Source organism: Lissotriton vulgaris, chromosome 5 (genome assembly GCF_964263255.1).
Source record: "Lissotriton vulgaris chromosome 5, aLisVul1.2, whole genome shotgun sequence".
Classification (NCBI taxonomy): Eukaryota; Metazoa; Chordata; class Amphibia; order Caudata; family Salamandridae; genus Lissotriton; species Lissotriton vulgaris.
Window position 1 is genome coordinate 759,007,021 of NC_141693.1, and position 19,392 is coordinate 759,026,412.

Genomic DNA, 19,392 nt, shown 5'->3' on the forward strand with positions numbered 1-19,392 from the left:
CGATTTTCTTGATGACTTTAGCCGGGAATGGGAGCAGGAAGATGGACCCGAAGTTCTTGAGTTCCTTGGGGTCTGCTTTGGGCTTCTTGAGGAGGGCATTGATTTCAGCGTGTTTCAAGCTTTCCGGGAATGTTGCTGTTTCAAAGGAGAGGTTGATGACCTTCGTAGTTGGGGTGCGTTGGCTGCGTCTGCTTTGTTGAATACGTGGTGTGGGCACGGGTCACACGGAGATCCTGAGTGGATGGAGTTCATAACCTTGCGTGTCTCGTCGTCATTGACGTTGGACCAGGAGGTTAGGCGGTTGGCGCTCGTGGTGTTCACAGGGGAGGTGGAGTCTGGCGTAGTCGGGGCGGTCGTGGTGTTGAAGCTGTTGTGGATGTCAGCGATCTTGCGGTGGAAGAAGATGGCCAGTGAGTCGCACAGTTCTTGTGAGGGCGGGATGTCATTGGCATTGGCTCTGGGGTTGGAGAGTTCCTTTACGATGCTGAAGAGCTCTTTGCTGTTGTGTGCGTTGTTCTCCAATCGTTCTTTGAAGGAGGATCTCTTGGCTAATCTGATGAGGTGGTGGTGTCTGTGGGTAGCGTCCTTGTGGGCTGCGTGGTTGTCTGGTGTGCGTTTGTGGAGCCATGTCTTCTCCAGTTTTCGGCATACGCGTTTGGAGGCCTGGAGCTTGATGGTGAACCATGTGGCTCTCTTGCTGGTGTGGCTGTTGGAGGGTTTCTTGAGCGGGGCGAGGGTGTTGGCGCAGTCGTCGATCCAATGTCTGAGGTTGAGGGCTGCGGCATCAGAGTTGGTGGGGTCGGTGGGTGGGTTCTTGGCGAAGGAGGTGAGTAGCTGATCTTCGGTGACTTTGCTCCAGCAGCGGCGGGGCAGCTGTTGGGTGCGATGGTGTGTGGTTGGATTCTTCAATGTGAATTGGATGCAGTGATGGTCTGTCTAGTGTGATTGAAGGCGACGTGGGAGCCTGTGGAGAAGATGGGGTCAAGCGTGTAGCTGGGGGCGTGGGTGGATGTGGTGACGAGTTGTCTGAGGCCGAGGTTGGCAAAGTTGTCGATCAGGGTGGCGGAGTTGGCGTTGTTGTTGTTCTCGAGGTGGAAGTTCAGGTCCCCGAGAAGGATGTAGTCCGTGGAGGCGAGGGCGTGGTTGCTGGCGAGGACGGCGATGGAGTCGCTGAACTGAGCCCGAGGTCCGGGTGGTCTGTTGATGAGTGTTTCTCTGAGGGTGGTGTTGGGGTCGGTGTGTATCCGGAAGTGCAGGTGTTCGGTGGTGTTGAGGGTGTCATCTGCGTGGGTGGTGACTTTGGGGGTTGACTTGTGGATGATGGCTATTCCTCCTCCGATTCCCTTGGCACGATCCCTGCGAGTGATCTTGTAGCCATCCGGGATGGCTATGGCGATGTCGGGCGCCGAGGAGTCGTTCCACCAGGTCTCGGTCAGGAAGGCCACTTCTGGGAGGAGGTGTCGAGCAGATCCCAGAGCTCGACGGCTTGTTTGCGAGCTGAGCTGGTGTTGAGGAGTATGCAGCAGAGGTGGTTGGGTATGGTCCTTGGAGGTTTGGTGTTTCTTTCGCAGGTGAAGCTGCAGGTATGGCAGGAGAAGGGTCCATGGGTCCGTTTCGGGGTGGCCTGGAAGCAAGTGTGGTTTCGGCTGGTGTTGAGTACATGGAGGCTGCTGGCGTCGTAGTGGAGTCTGGTGTCGTGGCGTTCGTAGGGTGCAGGGGTTCTGGTGCTGGGCCTGGTCCAGGCACGGACGGGCGCAGACGGGCTTGCCTTAGGCACACCTTTGGCACGCCTGCTGCGCATGTCCGCTGCGTGGCCGCTTCTCGGCCTACATATGAGGAGGCTTGGGAGGGAGGAGCAGCTGGGAGGCGGGAGTGGGGAGGCCAAGGGGAGTGCTGGGGGGGCGGTGCCGCTGGGAGGCAGCGGCGGGAAGGCCGGGTAGGGAGCGGGGGCGGGGGGAACACGGCAGCAGAAAGGTGTGCAGTAATTGAAGAATGCAGTCAGCAGGTGGCAAGTGGTGGTGTGGGGGCGACCTGCCTTCAAGCAGGGTCAAAGGTCGCTCCTGATCACCGTCGCTCAGCCTGTTTAAGAGGATGCCTGGGAGGGAGGAGCAGCTAGGAGGCGGGAGCGGGGAGTCCAATGGGAGTGCTGGGGGCGGGGCCTCAGGGAGGACGCGACGGGAAGGCCGGGTAGGGAGCGGTGGGGGCAGGGGGGGAAGACCGCAGCAGAACGGGGCGCAGCAATTGAAAAATGCAGTCAGCAGGTGGCGAGTGGCGGTGTGGGGGAGACCTACCTGCAAGCATGGTCAAAGGTCGCTCCTGATCACTATCGCTCGGCCTGTTTAAGAGGATGCCTGGGAGGGAGGAGCAGCTGGGAGGCGGGAGCGGGGAGGCAAATGGGAATGCTGGGGGGGCAGGGCCGCAAGGAGGCAGCAGCTGGAAGGCTGGGTAGGGAGCGGTGAGGGCGGGGGGAAGACGGCAGCAGAACGGGGCGCAGCAATTGAAGAATGCAGTCAGCAGGTGGTGAGTGGCGGTATGGGGGCGACCTACTTGCAAGCAGGGTCAAAGGTCTAACACATTGCAATGGAGATGGAGTGCCCACGTAACCAAACTCACAGTCCACCTACCCTGTTCCTGGCTGGACCAACTGTACATCAATGACTAAGTCTACTCCAGCTCCATAACCAACATGCTCCTCTGATGGCCTTAAAGAGTAAGGGCTGTTTGAGCTAAGCCTTCCGAATGTCCACACAATTTTAGAATGTTTGTATGGCTTTTTGTTGTTGTCCCTCACCGACTGGTAAAAACATAGTGGTGAGGGACAGTAAAAATAAAAAAGTAAATGAAAAAGTACACCACACCATAGGAGAAAATTCCCATGGTGGGGAAACACCAGTTTTACCTGTTTCAAAAACAAACACTCGCTTTGGGAGTTTGTTTCTGAAAAATGTAAAACTTGTAACAGTTTGATGTAGGCATCCGTCAGCAAAGATGGATGTACACCATGTTGTAATGGAAGTTCATAACGGTCCATATAGTTCACTGTCGGCTCGACTGTGAACTCTCAAATAGGTGGGCGAAGTAAAGCAGTTCACCTCCTAGAAATTATTTACTCTGAACGCCAAATCCTAAAGCGATTTCTTAATTACTTATGCTGCTGCCATGTATGTCACTGATTGCTTGATTCACTGAATGTAGCTGAGGTAAGATGTGATACAAGTACTCTCAATAAGTCTCTCTCCTTTTGTATTGGTTGGCGTTTGTAAATAATTTTAATATGCACTATCTGCTGCACATGGGTGACCATTTTCGAGTGTTTGCATGTGTGTTGATATGGCATTTCCATTTTATGTTTTGCTGTGAATGGCAGATGTGACACTGACATACTTTTTCTGTAACTATTTTATATTTTATTTTTCAATAGGTATATTTACTCTAGTGTTTGTCAATGTTTTTTTTTTCATAACTCTGGCTGTGTTTGGCATACTATACCACTTAACCTATATTTCAATTGCTTTTTTTTCCTGTGTCATGACAGTTTTGTTCATGTATCCATTGGTCCCAGTGTAATTCCGTTGCAATTTCCCCGGGGGTACTGTATGTGTGGTATTTGACTTGCTCCAAAGCTGGGTGGGAACAAATATGAGCCTGGTGGGTTTCTAGTACTACTTGAAAAGTATTAGGTGTTTCCTTTAGTTAGGTTGCATTTCCCTGTCTGCTTCATTTTCACCTTGCCACATTCACTTTGGAAGAGATAATATCCATTTGAGGGTCCATCTCCCTGGCCACATCCTTATGTATCACTAGGTAATGCACTTGTGACCCTATCCTTTTCCACTGACTTCAGATAATGCAGCAAAGCAAGACTTCTACTACGCTATACATTTCTGAATGGATTTTTGTGAATAGTAAATATTTCAAATGCATTTCTCAGTTTAGGAGTAGTAAAGTTAGGACTCCTAACTTTATGATGCCTAAACTGAGAAAAATCCTAACTTTAAGGCTTTCGGTATTAACAGAAGGCATTTAGGAGTCCTAAAGTTAGGAGTCCTAACTTTACTACTCCTAAACTGAGAAAAATCCTGACTTTAAGACTTTCGGTATTCACAGAAGGCATTTGGAAGTCCTAAAGTTAGGAGTCCTAACTTTACTACTCCTAAACTGAGAAAAATCCTAACTTTAAGACTTTCGGTATTCACAGAAGACATTTAGGAGTCCTAAAGATAGGAGTCCTAACTTCTGTGAATACCGAAATGAGTAAGTGCCTTCTGTGAATACCGAAATGAGTAAGTGCCTTCTGGGAATACCAAAATGAGGAAGTGCCTTCTGTGAATACCAAAATGGTAGGTACGTTTAGGATTTTGTCTTAAGTTAGTTCTGTGAATCGGGACCACTGTGGCTTTCATATTTTGCATGGGTTGCACTCTTGTGGCTAAATCAACTCGATTACTGTTCCAGTTGACATCTCTCTTTTCTCTTATAAATGTATAGGGTTCGAGGTATGCGCCTTTGCTTCATAAATAGTTTTAATGAATATTTGTATACGTCTCTTTGATCGTTTAAGCTGTATGCCGTCACTCTCTGATATCAGATGGGAAAACGGATTTTTATGTCTGGCATAAGTCTAGATATTTTGATCTTACTAAAATTATATTTATTTCAGTCACATTTATTCATAAGCGTTCTCTTAGCCCTCTTGATCCATTGGCGTTTTATTGTGCCATTCACATTTTTCTTTTGTCCATTACATCATACCGCATGGGGCACTGTGATTGATGGCATGCTGCCTTTTTCACAAGGAACGCATGCCTACACAGCATAATTCCCCTAAATACCAATCCTACCATGGAAATATGTGCTTTATTGGGACCAAAAGATATTTTTGCTTTCCAACAAATTATTTGTCTGTGATGATGTGGCCCTGGCAGCTTCCCCAAAAAGTAAAGTTTAGCAAAAACCATGACAAAACGAAACCAGCACGGACAAAGCCAAAAGGCTGCCCAACATCGCCAGACCTAATGGCTTTGCCAGTGCTTGTTTCCATCGCCGTATGTTTCCGGTGCTGCATCTGCTATCATTCACACAATACAATCATCTCATTATTGTGTCGGTCTTGACAGGCAGCTGTTCGCCCCGCGGGTATCCTGTTGGAGACACTCACTCGTGGTACCTCCGGGCACGCCAGTGATAAGGATCGAAGAGCGAGTATTCCCGCCCAGCAGATACTGCACTGATACGGGTGGCGATGACACCCATGTCCATTTGTTTAGGAGATTGCTATATGTTGCCTATGTCAGCGTACCGATTAATACATTACCAAGTAAGAACATCCTGGGTATAACCGATCGCCTCCGACTTTGGTGGAAGCACCGAGCTGCCTTCTAGAGGAGGAGCGCGCGATACAAGAAACTCCAGGCACGAGACTCCAGCCAGGCACGAGGCGAGGATCGAGACTCCAGCCAGGCACGAGGCGAGGCTCGAGACTCCAACCAGGCACGAGGCGACAGCTGAACACTGAGACGACATACAAAGTCGACGAGGGCCGCACCGAGGACATAAAAGGGCATACACTGAAAGTAGGCGTCCGAGAGAATGTCGGCCATGAACTACATTACACTGTCGGTGCTACTTTCCTTACTATCATCTACGCATGGCTCGAAGGATATCTACATTAAAGTAAGCTCTACTGACACCCCACGTCACTGTTGTTAGGAGTGCGGCTGGTACTCTCTTCAGAAAGCCCAGTTTGCATTGCCAAAAAATATGCGGTCAGTCATGACTGATTATGGATATTAATTCATAACCTCATCCTTTATGATGTTTGATTATTCCGTTGATTTAGCGTTGTTATGTAACTGAATTCAATCTTCTGATTTATGTTATAGTGTTTTGTTATTTGTATAGTGCCCAGGCTGAGTTAGTATGGCCTCCTAGCACTCATGGCTGTCACGGAAAGTCTCAGCCCAGGAGGCCAAGGGCTCCCATCAGTGGCATAATTCAAATTGATGCCCCCCCACTGCAGAAGACATTCTAATGACTTACTCATGTTCATAGGCCTTGGGCTGAATGGAAACAAAACAGGTGATGGACCGAATGTGGATCAATGTCACACATTCACCCCAGTCCAAAGATCTGGGCCCAAATCCATCGTTTTTTTGCACTCCACACCACCCTGGGTTAGACAATGGCGATATGCAAATCAGCTCTGACCCTGTGCCCCATGGGAACAGTCCAGTCCAAACTACAAAAGCCATGTCTTTCCCAGAACGGAATCAAGCATCCGGGGACCGGACCGGTTTCGAGGTAACACCTCTCACCAGCCCGGCTAGCTTGACTCCAGTGGTGTGGAGTGCCTGGGACCCACGTCTGAGCATCCCCAGCGCACTTATGGCGGTAATTGCAAACAAAACAGGTGATGGACAGAATGTGGATCAATGTCACACATTCACCCCAGTCCAAAGATCTGGGCCCAAATCCATCGTTTTTTTGCACTCCACACCACCCTGGGTTAGACAATGGCGATATGCAAATCAGCTCTGACCCTGTGCCCCATGGGAACAGTCCAGTCCGAACTACAAAAGCCATGTCCTTCCCAGAACGGAATCAAGCATCCGAGTACCGGACCAGTTAAGATATGGCTGTTGTAGTTCGGACTGGACTGTTCCCATGGGGCACAGGGTCAGAGCTGATTTGCATAAAGCCATTATCTGACCCAGGGTGGTGTGGAGTGCAAAAAACGATGGATTTAGGCCCAGATCCTTGTACTGGGGTGAATGTAAGACATTGATCTACATTCTGCCCATCAAATTATTTTTTGTAATTTTCTCCCTGAGTGTACTGGGGTAGCTCAGACGTGGGTTCCAGAGCCTCCACACCACTGGAGTCAAGCTAGCCGGGCTGATGAGAGGTGTTACCTTGAAACCGGTCCGGTCCTCGGATGCTTGATTCCGGTCTGGGAAAGATATGGCTGTTGTAGTTCGGACTGGACTGTTCCCATGGGGCACAGGGTCAGAGCTGATTTGCATAAAGCCATTATCTGACCCAGGGTGGTGTGGAGTGCAAAAAACGATGGATTTAGGCCCAGATCCTTGTACTGGGGTGAATGTAAGACATTGATCTACATTCTGTCCATCAAATTGTTTTTTGTAATTTTCTCCCTGAGTGTACTGGGGTAGCTCAGACGTGGGTCCCAGAGCCTCCACACCACTGGAGTCAAGCTAGCCGGGCTGATGAGAGGTTTACCTCGAAACCGGTCCGGTCCTCGGATGCTTGATTCCGGTCTGGGAAAGATATGGCTGTTGTAGTTCGGACTGGACTGTTCCCATGGGGCACAGGGTCAGAGCTGATTTGCATAAAGCCATTATCTTACCCAGGGTGGTGTGGAGTGCAAAAAACGATGGATTTAGGCCCAGATCCTTGTACTGGGGTGAATGTAAGACATTGATCTACATTCTGTCCATCAAATTGTTTTTTGTAATTTTCTCCCTGAGTGTACTGGGGTAGCTCAGACGTGGGTCCCAGAGCCTCCACACCACTGGAGTCAAGCTAGCCGGGCTGATGAGAGGTGTTACCTCGAAACCGGTCCGGTCCTCGGATGCTTGATTCCGGTCTGGGAAAGATATGGCTGTTGTAGTTCGGACTGGACTGTTCCCATGGGGCACAGGGTCAGAGCTGATTTGCATAAAGCCATTATCTGACCCAGGGTGGTGTGGAGTGCAAAAAACGATGGATTTAGGCCCAGATCCTTGTACTGGGGTGAATGTAAGACATTGATCTACATTCTGTCCATCACATTGTTTTTTGTAATTTTCTTCCTGAGTGTACTGGGGTAGCTCAGACGTGGGTCCCAGAGCCTCCACACCACTGGAGTCAAGCTAGCCGGGCTGATGAGAGGTGTTACCTCGAAACCGGTCCGGTCCTTGGATGCTTGATTCCGGTCTGGGAAAGATATGGCTGTTGTAGTTCGGACTGGACTGTTCCCATTGGGCACAGGGTCAGAGCTGATTTGCATAAAGCCATTATCTGACCCAGGGTGGTTTGGAGTGCAAAAAACGATGGATTTAGGCCCAGATCCTTGTACTGGGGTGAATGTAAGACATTGATCAACATTCTGTCCATCAAATTGTTTTTTGTAATTTTCTCCCTGAGTGTACTGGGGTAGCTCAGACGTGGGTCCCAGAGCCTCCACACCACTGGAGTCAAGCTAGCCGGGCTGATGAGAGGTGTTACCTAGAAACCGGTCCGGTCCTCGGATGCTTGATTCCGGTCTGGGAAAGATATGGCTGTTGTAGTTCGGACTGGACTGTTTCCATGGGGCACAGGGTCAGAGCTGATTTGCATAAAGCCATTATCTGACCCAGGGTGGTGTGGAGTGCAAAAAACGATGGATTTAGGCCCAGATCCTTGTACTGGGGTGAATGTAAGACATTGATCTACATTCTGTCCATCACATTGTTTTTTGTAATTTTCTTCCTGAGTGTACTGGGGTAGCTCAGACGTGGGTCCCAGAGCCTCCACACCACTGGAGTCAAGCTAGCCGGGCTGATGAGAGGTGTTACCTCGAAACCGGTCCGGTCCTTGGATGCTTGATTCCGGTCTGGGAAAGATATGGCTGTTGTAGTTCGGACTGGACTGTTCCCATGGGGCACAGGGTCAGAGCTGATTTGCATAAAGCCATTATCTGACCCAGGGTGGTGTGGAGTGCAAAAAACGATGGATTTAGGCCCAGATCCTTGTACTGGGGTGAATGTAAGACATTGATCAACATTCTGTCCATCAAATTGTTTTTTGTAATTTTCTCCCTGAGTGTACTGGGGTAGGTCAGACGTGGGTCCCAGAGCCTTCACACCACTGGAGTCAAGCTAGCCGGGCTGATGAGAGGTGGTACCTCGAAACATGGTCCGGTCCTCGGATGCTTGATTCCGGTCTGGGAAAGATATGGCTGTTGTAGTTCGGACTGGACTGTTCCCATGGGGCACAGGGTCAGAGCTGATTTGCATAAAGCCATTATCTGACCCAGGGTCGTGTGGAGTGCAAAAAACGATGGATTTAGGCCCAGATCCTTGTACTGGGGTGAATGTAAGACATTGATCTACATTCTGTCCATCAAATTGTTTTTTGTAATTTTCTCCCTGAGTGTACTGGGGTAGCTCAGACGTGGGTCCCAGAGCCTCCACACCACTGGAGTCAAGCTAGCCGGGCTGATGAGAGGTGTTACCTCGAAACCGGTCCGGTCCTCGGATGCTTGATTCCAGTCTGGGAAAGATATGGCTGTTGTAGTTCGGACTGGACTGTTCCCATGGGGCACAGGGTCAGAGCTGATTTGCATAAAGCCATTATCTGACCCAGGGTGGTGTGGAGTGCAAAAAACGATGGATTTAGGCCCAGATCCTTGTACTGGGGTGAATGTAAGACATTGATCTACATTCTGTCCATCAAATTGTTTTTTGTAATTTTCTCCCTGAGTGTACTGGGGTAGCTCAGACGTGGGTCCCAGAGCCTCCACACCACTGGAGTCAAGCTAGCCGGGCTGATGAGAGGTGTTACCTCGAAACCGGTCCGGTCCTCGGATGCTTGATTCCGGTCTGGGAAAGATATGGCTGTTGTAGTTCGGACTGGACTGTTCCCATGGGGCACAGGGTCAGAGCTGATTTGCATATAGCCATTATCTGACCCAGGGTGGTGTGGAGTGCAAAAAACGATGGATTTAGGCCCAGATCCTTGTACTGGGGTGAATGTAAGACATTGATCTACATTCTGTCCATCAAATTGTTTTTTGTAATTTTGGGCTGAATGGAAGCACACAGAACAGTGGTGGTGTGTGGGTGGGAGCTGGGCTTGCAAACCAGTGGCTGCAGGAGCCTGCATCCTGCCTCTAGTTCCCATTACAGGTCAGAATCTATCTGAGCCATCCTTTGATGATATGTTCTCGTTATTGTAATGTGGAGAGCCTCTTGTTGGTTGGCATTTTCATGTTTAATGAACTGACAGTTTGTGATTTTTGTGCCATATAGTTTTGCTTACGAGCTTACTTCCACATTCTGAAACACCTTAGGATCAATTGTAAGTTTTGTAGGTTTCTGTCCTCCATTTATCCCTGATTTTGTCGCAATACGTATGCATGTAAGTACTGTTGCTGGTATAGCCCGAACCAAGCAGGAAGCAACAGAGTGCTGACAGGGGCGAGACTCCAGAGAATAAAACATTCATTGGTGTGGCAGAGCAAACTCTAGTGTGTTAAGGGAATGATGCTTCTTTGAAGAAATTGGTCTTCACTTTCTTCCTGAATTGCAGGAGAGGTCCCGCAGTTCTGACGTTGATGGGTATATTGTCCTATTTCCTCGGTGCATATGCATGGAGAAGGCTTATGTTCTGGTTTTTCCTGCTTGTTTCCTTTGGTTTCGAATCTGGTGGTGATCTGGCTCCTGGTGTGTCGCAATCTCCAGTATAGTTAGTTTCTTTGCCAGATACTTTTTTTCTCAGTTACTTTGGGGTGATAACCTAGCCTTGAAGATGATTCGGGCCTGGAGGTGACACCAGATATTAGGGTGATGTAGTTGACATTCATAATTCATGAGGTAGGCTTGTGCTCATGCAAGCAACATTTTAAAAGGCATTTTGCTTTTAATTTATTAGCACAATGTTTTTTCACAGAACGTTTTTTTACTTCTGTTTGACAATGTTCATGTGAGAATGCTGTTTTTTTTTATAATTTAAAAAAAAGAACAGGATTAATAAAAGAATACAAATATAGTTTCTCCTTTAAATATAAATTGGTGTGCCTTTTTTATTAGACCTAGTGTTAGCCAAGACCTTTGAGGTTACTACAATTATTGTTTTACTTATTCGTAATGGCTTTCAAACAGCACTACTCATTCATTGGTTATTATGTCACTCACATTTTTCTTTCACCTACCACAGCATACAGCATGGGATGGTTCAGCCCTCTGCAGTCATAGGCTAACTTAAATGCAACTGACAAAATTCTGCCCTTTCACAAGGAGTGCATCCGCACAAAGCAGACCCCTTTAATGTGTGCTTTTGGAGAACAAAACATTTTTGCCTTTAATCAATGTTTTATTTTTAGATTGGCGAGGGCCCAGAAACTTCTCCAACAATAAAATATTGCAAGATTATGAAAATTCAAAGCAAGCATTGACGAAGCCAAAAGGCAGGCGGACAATACCAGACCGATTGGCTCTGTTAATGCTAGTTTAAATGTGCAGCCCTTCGGTCAGCCTACCTCTTTGAAGCTATGAACAATTCACACAAAGCACACTCAAAACAAAAATCATCGTCTTAGCTGCAAGGATGGCGGGCGGATCCTCCCCCCGGGACGGCAGTGACTAATGGGGCCCATAGTAACCACAGACAACTACGAAGGATTAGTTGATTTATTACAAAGCCAAAAACAATTGAACATAAAGGCACCTCAAGATGCGGGTATAAAAATACATCAGAATTAGTATAAAGCTGAATATGCGTATCCATTTGAGACGATGTAGCATAAACAATACAGTCAATTCAAGAAGCAGAATTGAGAGGATCAGAAAGCATGAGTCCGAATTTCCCTGCATCGAGGGTTGATGAATAAAGAGCATTAATCTATCCCTACACTAACACTACAGTGGCATCCCTACTTAAGCATCATCAGGAAGGAAGGTAAAAGGTGTCAGCAAGTGGAGTCTTCTTAAGAAGACTCTCCACAGTTAATGGGTCAAGTAGCATAAGCTACAGAGACAGAACTTGCTCTCAGATGCTCTCTCTCTGAAGGCAGAAGAAGTGGGCACTTTTCCTACTTCCATCATCCCATTATTTATAGATAACTTTCCCAAGATTGATTGCGGATCACAACATCTGCTGAGTACAATCCTAAAAGTGTTTTTCCATGGGGCAACTTTGTTCTTTCCATGCAACAATTTATCCTTGGTTCTCAAGACTTCTCCTGTGTGAAACATAACGACCTTCCTTTATCGACTCACGGCACAAGATTGTAACTTTTCTTCTTTCCTGACTAGTAAAATGAAGACTTTTTTCTAGATAACGTGAATACTTCTTTCACCAGCAACAGAAAACATGAGAAAGGACAAATTTCGCAGCAAACATGAAATTCAAACTGTTAATTATAAAGCAAGAGTTTCCAGGGAACTGCATTTCAGGCCTACAAAATTAAGCTAACATAAGAAGGAAAAATGTAGCTTCATGAATTAGCATGCAACATAAGGCACCTTCAGTTAGTGCATTTACCTACATGTGATACGACAAAGGTAATAAACACATTTAGTACATGAATAATTGTCAATTGCATAACACTAGTTCTTCACGTTAATGTTTTCTGCTAATTACATTCACATTCTACATTAATTTTCCATGTTAATTTTCAATGACCTAAACGCTTCACATTTCAGATTAATACATTTCAAAATTCTAACACTTCATGTTATTACACCAAGGGTTATATGCGGGTGCACTCTAATGACGTTGAATCATCACAAACACTCGAAAATCCCTGTAGAGTACACAGATCTAAACAGATGTCATAGCTAGTCTCCTCTGTCTGAACTCCTCCAATAGCTTCAAATTCTCATAATGACTGTCCTGTAGTCTTTCCACCCTTCTCTCTATCTTTCTCTCTCTGTCTCTCTGTCTCTCTCTCTCTCTCCCTCTGTTTCTCTCTCTCACTCTCTCTCTCTCTCTCTCTCTCTCTCAAGGAGTTCTCCGCTTGTCTCTCCTTGTGCCATTTGTATGCCCTCAACATACCTGCGAAGATGATAACACAGACTATGCCAGTTATTATTGGCTTCAAGATATATCCAAGAACTCCCTTTCCTAGGTTAGCAAACCAACTTTCAACTTCACCCCATCCCTTTGCGATTTTATCTGAAACTCCCTCAGATGACAGATCTTGTATCTCATGATGTATCTCAGTGATATTACTTATATAACCCCTTAGATCTTTACTTTTATCAGGGATATAAGTACAGCACTGTTAGACCTTCAGCACTCGACAGACTCTGCCTTCGTTTGGCAATAAGACATCTAACGCAAGATGGTCTTTCATCACCATCACCCTTATCAAAACCATTTCCCCATCTATGAGTAGCAATGACTGAGCTGTGTTGACAGACAACTTATCTACAATAGTAGACAGCCTTCTGATCTTTATGTCACTCAGCACCACGCCTAAGCTAGGGATCATTGCTCAACATATACCCCCCACAATTTTACCAGAACTCTGTCCACGTTTCTCACTATGGTTCGATTTTCCCTCCAAACCTTCCAGATCTTCCACATGATACATCTTCGGAAACACAACTGCCACATAACAAGTACCCTACCAATTGTTCAGAATCCAAATGCAAGCATTCTTCCCACACACAAAATATACTCCTGGCACCAATTGAACAGCTTCTTGCAGAAATGTCCTCCAGGGACCATTGATTAGAAAGATATGGTCAAACACACTTTGTCCCACACATACAGTGTCATAACGACTCTGGATTTGATGAATGCAAAGCTTGCCTTTTTGTTCCCAATCTAAAGCTATAGGACCATTGCTTTACTTAGCCCGGTGAGCTAACTCCTCCTTGGTCCAGTCAATCTTACTATCCTGATTGTTAAACTTAACAACTAATCCCCTATGTCTATCTTCTACTTAATCTACAAACTTCTTTTCTATATCTATTAATATGCAGGTTAGGTTATGTCTATGCATGTAAGCAGTGTCTAATGTTATTGTGGGTGCAAAATACTTTCCCATTCTCTCTTCCTGCTAATAAAAGTCATATTTGTTCAAATGTTTATAAACTGGTATTTCTGAGAGCACTATATCATAATTTGAGAAATAGTACTCGTAATGACCCTTACCATAAAAGATACTAAGGATCAAACTACAACTAATGCTATACGCCAAGGGTAAGTGATGGAATCTAATCCCCTCCTAGACCACAGTGGGCAATTGTATACACGCAAAGCAATCTCTCACTTCCATGGTATTAACATATTCATAAAGCAATTTAGCATAAGAAGTCAGCGTATAATCACCTTTAGACAAATCTACACGCAGAAAGAGACTAGTCTGTTCTATTAAGCCTTTATCTTCTGAGGCAGCAGTGGGAGGGTTAGATGTCCCATGTACCCCCACATCAGGTTCCTCAATCTTGTGTGCAGTTAAAATGGACTCAGTAATGACTACCGCTATTTCTATGATTATTCCTACAATGGGTGTCCCTATTATACATTTGTGCCTACGATTTGAATTTTCAGGCTCCATTTTCAAAGTGGGTCGGATTGCAGCTGTAAGAGGATCAATCACAGAGAGTCTCTTTTCTCCATCTCTTATTCACGTGCAACAAAGTCTTTGAGCAACTTTTCCTTGGCTCATGGAAAGTTCTTTTAACAGTCTTTGCACAATATTTACCCAGCTTGGAAGACTTTTATAGCCCTCTTTCGTCTTCTAAATAGAAAGTCCCTATTTTTATTTTTATTCCACTCGTGCCTAGGTTATCTTCTTTCAAGCAATTAATTTACAGCACAAAAGTTCAATTTACATCCCTTATGAGATCAGAGCCACTCTCCTCAATGACTCGTTGAAACAGTTCTGCTTTCAATGCTGCTGTCTCTTGAGGAGACGGTAGAGCTCCAAAGCTTGGAAGTTCAATGTCTTCCAGAATCGGAGTCCGTAAGCCACTTAACCTTGGCAGAAAAGGCAGAGTCAATGACAAACGTGTATTAGCCTCGATTCCAGGAACTCTCAGAAAGTTCTCGACAATCAGTATTGAAATCTTAGACCTCGCTCTCCCTGGCATTTGTCCACTGGGGAGAGGAATATCTCCAACACAGCACTCTTATTCTCCTGGATCTCCTAGCACTACCTGTGGCTTGCTCAATGCCACTTAGATCAGACTCTGAAGATTCATTTATTGGTGCAAGTTCTCTTTCAGATGCAAGTCTCAGATTCCTTCTCCTTTGTTCCACAGGCCATGTTTAATCTTCAGCATCCTTCTTCCTTGACAGCACACAACCATTTTCCACACCAGTTTATTTCACTGAGTCAGATTCTATACCACTCACAATCTTACCATCTCCCTCAGATTCTATACTAGGGTCTCGTGCAGTTTGGCCCCCCTCAGCCTGATCTGGTGGGTATCTTGCTTTTTCTGGAACCTCCACAGCTTGGCTTGCCTTTTCCGGTGACCCCTCGTTCACGACTGGAAATACTTCTGGGAGAGGAGCTGTTTCATCAGAGGGGCCTGTTACTCATCGGGTATGGGAATCATGGACCCAGTTTGGCACTCCTCCACATTTCACAGGCTTATTCATCACCAATATCACCAGATATGGTCCCCATCACAAGAGTCAAGACAGTTTTTTCTCATGTGCTTTCAAACAAGTACACAATCACCTGGGTTCAGGTCATGGCAGAGGTCTTTTGAAGTCTGAGCAGTTGCTGCTTCAACCTGATTAGGCACAGAATGAACCACATCAGATAATCCTCCACATTAGTCAAGGACCAAGTCATCTGTGCTACTGATCAATGCAGTGGCAGGCACAGCAGGCAAGTGCATCGCTCTTCCCATCAAGATTTTATTTGGCGATAACCCATTTCTCCTATCAGGATTACTGCGCAAACTCATTAGAACAAAAGGCAACGCATCAGGCCACTTCAAAGATGTCGAAGCGCACGCTTTAGCTAGTCTCGCCTTTAAGGTCTCATTAAGTTGCTCCACTATGCTAGATGCTTCCGGCCTGTAACTACAATGCAGTCTTTGATTCTCATTTGAAGCGGTGCACAACAATTCTTCATTATGAAAGTGCATTCCTCTATCCTACTCCAATGTAGTTGGAAATTCGAATCTAGGAATCAGCTCCCTCAACAATAATTTTGCTACTGTGAGACTATTACACCTTCTAGTTGAATAAGCTTCCACCCATTGAGAAAAGATGCACACGACAACCAAGATGTATCTAAATCCACTACACACAGGCTTCTCAACAAAATCCATTTGGATCTGTTTGAAAGGACCCCCTGACCCTCCAATGTGGCTCAAGGCAACAACACTCTTTTCCCCAGCATTCATTTGTTGGCACATGACACACAGATGAAACACTACTTCTGAAATCACTCAAAACCTCGGATTGAACCAAGTCTGCCTGAACAATCTCACCATTGCATCCCTTTGTAGATGGGTTGGTCAATGAATTTGCCTAACTATTGGGTTTAACAAACAATCAGGTAACACTGCCCTACCATCTGCTGAAACCCATTTGTCTTCTTCCCCTTTCTCACAGCTTGCCCTGATCCAACCCACTTGTTCTTGGTCTGTGGCTTCCATTTGCAAGTGCTTGACTTCATCCCACGTGTCTGCAACAGCTAGCATCATGCTGAGTTTGGTCTTCTCTGCACTATTGCAAATGTATTCCTCATTGAAAATACATGCATGTGTAGCACAATTGCGTGAACAACTTCATCAGCATATCGGTTCCCTGTTATAACAACGTCGTCAACTCTTACATGGTCTGCACATTTGACGGCAGCCACTTCCCTTGGTAATTTCAATGCTTCCAGCAGTTGTCTCACATATTCTCCATTCCTAATGGCGGAGCTTGATGATGTTAGGAACCCTCTCTGCGACCATAGCTGTCCAAAGTCATGAACTACATCAAAACCGCACTGGCTATCGGTATAGATGGTGACTCAGATTTGTTCAGAGACAAGATTTGCACAGGTCAGACCAATGATTTTGGCTACCTGTGCGGAATGTGCTCATTGTAAACATGTACCCTCCACCACTCCAGAGATGATACAGACAGCAAATGCTGCTCTCAAATTATCTTCATTGTCTCGTAGACATGAACCATCAACAAAGAGGACTTGATCAGAATCAGACAATTGCTCATCGACAATGTCAGGTCTCGGCTTCGTGCAAAGCTCAGTAACACCCAGACAGTCACAGTCTTCACAATCTTCCACATCAGCATTTGGAACAAGTAGCAAGGTAGTAGGGTTTAACAGAGAACAAAGTTCAGGGTCACATTCTCGGCAGCGAGCAAATACTGCTCATATCTTATTAACCTGTTGTTTGCCAAATGCTGTGTTTTCCTCGTCATCAGGAGCTCAACTGAGTGTGATACATATACAGTAAGTGGATGACCCATCAAAATGCTCTCACATCATTCACATGACACCTGTTGCAGCAACGGATTTGAGACAATTGGGCAATGCTGAAGCTACAGGATCTAATGTAGCTGAGAACTAGGCCACTGGTCTAAGGGTACCTCCATGTGTCTGGCCAAGTACAGAAAGAGCACAACCCTCTACCTCATGACAGAATAATGAGAATGCCTTATTGTAATCAGGCATTCCTAAAGCTGGAGCATGACACAGGCACTCTCTTGACTCCAGGAAATCAAGCAAACAGTTGTTATCCCAAGGTACAGGATCACACACATCCTTGTGGGTTATCATCTGCAAAGGCTTTGCCATCAAGAAGAAATTATGACCCATTGTCACCAGTAGTCAACCATTCCCAGAAACATCCTGACCTCTTTCTGGGTAGTAGACAGATTAATTTTCATGATCGCCTCCACTCGCTCTGGTGACACCTTCCTTGTGCCTTTTTCCATTTGATGACCCACATACTGTACTTCGTTCAACCAGTACTGAAGTTTACTCGGAGACACCTTATGCCCATTGTTAGCCAGATAGTTCAGTAAAGCAATACTATCATCCTTACAAGCTTCCTGTGTTTCAGATGCAATGAGGAGATCGTCTATATATTGGACCAGCACTGCATTTTGGGGCAGAATCACTCTATCAAGGTCCTTTTTCAACGTCTGATTGAATATGGATCGACTTTCAGTAGACCCTTGAAGGATACAACAACATGTTAAGAGAAGTTTCTCCGGACAGAAAGCAACTACAAATTGGCTTTCCTCGTGCAATGGGATGAAGAAAAAGGCCTGATAGAGGTCAATCACTGTGAATCATTCAGCCTGGAAAGGAATTGGGAAAAGGATCACAGATGGATTTGGCACCACGGGACAACATGGAATCACTATGTTATTGACTTTTATAAGGTCCTGGACAATGCAATATTTTTCACTCGGTTTCTACTATCCCATGATAGGTGATTTGCACGGACTCCCAAGATCTCCTTTATAATGCCCTGCGCAATCATGGACTCAATTACAGGTGTAATTCCCGCCACGGTTTCTGGGGTAAGATTGTACAGAGGTGTTTCTTGTAAATTCTGCATTAGGCTTAACCTGAATGCGGACTGGCTCGGCTCCTTGAGTCAGTCCGATTTCCTCCCCAAAGAAGTCCAGTACTACTGGAGAGACGGTGTCTCTAAAATCCAACGGTATGTCTTCCACTGTCACTAATGGAAATATGGCTGTGTAATGGTTCTGATTAGCCAGTTTGAAAGCAATATCGTCATCATTTGTCTGCAATTCAATCCCCTTCGGCGTACAATAGATGGTACAATTCAATTTGCCCAAGAGGTCACACCCTAGCAAACAGACGGGACTCAAACCACACAGGACGAACTGATGGCGATCCTTAAACATTTTGATTTTCACAGGCACCTCTTCTGTGAAAGGGTATCTCATTTATTTGTTAGAGACTCCTACAACTTGGATAGATTTTACCGAGGGGGGTAGGCTTTGTACTACCACAAATCTCACAATAGAATGGGTACCACCAGTATCAATCAAGAATGAAATGGGATGAACATCTACATCTGCTTCTATGTATGGACCACTCTGGTGTACATCAAAGACTGAGCCAAGTGTAAAGTCTTCTTCCCCCCTCAGGTGCCGTCATAAGGACAGGTACTACTCAAATCCATCCAGCACTTCCATTAAGGGCATCTGATGATAGTTTTGATTGCCCTGCGACATTCTCAGAGTTTAGGGCACTTGAACTAACTGGTTCTGATCCCCTCCTGCATTAAAGGATCTCGGCCTCATCATTGTCGGTAACTGATTTACTCCTTCTATCACCTACGCGAGTTCTCCTTCCTGCACTTGATTCTCAGGGTTAAGGTAACTCTCACGCTTCCAAAGCCCAATCGTGTGACAAAAATGACAGGCAGTAGTCTTTTTCAGGGTTGCGACATCTATCCTTGTCTTAGGATCTATAGGGACACCCCTTCCTCTTCCCTGTCCCGTTGATCCTGCAACTGGAACATTACCTTGATGGCGAACTACTGTTCCTCACACTATTCTTCTTTGATCATCTTTCTTTCCACTTATCGAGCATACTCCACGCCCTCATTCATGTGACCAATTCTCGGATATGTGTCTTCATTCCCGTCACTATATTTTCTTCAAGTTCCTGGTCACTGAAGTTGAGCCTATGATTTTCGTGTAACATTTTCGTTCGAGACAAGT

The 19,392-nt window shown here is 45.9% G+C and overlaps 1 protein-coding gene across 1 annotated transcript in view; it reads left to right on the forward strand.

The window, feature by feature from the left end:
- Positions 1 to 5,589: 5,589 nt before the first annotated feature.
- The window catches only part of LOC147711517 (guanylin-like), a 119,853-nt gene continuing 106,050 nt past the window's right edge, over positions 5,590 to 19,392 (forward strand). Inside the window, exon 1 of the mRNA XM_086920202.1 lies at positions 5,590 to 5,673. Coding sequence (XP_086776328.1) covers positions 5,590 to 5,673 — 84 coding nt within the window. The remainder of the gene's footprint in view (positions 5,674 to 19,392) is intronic.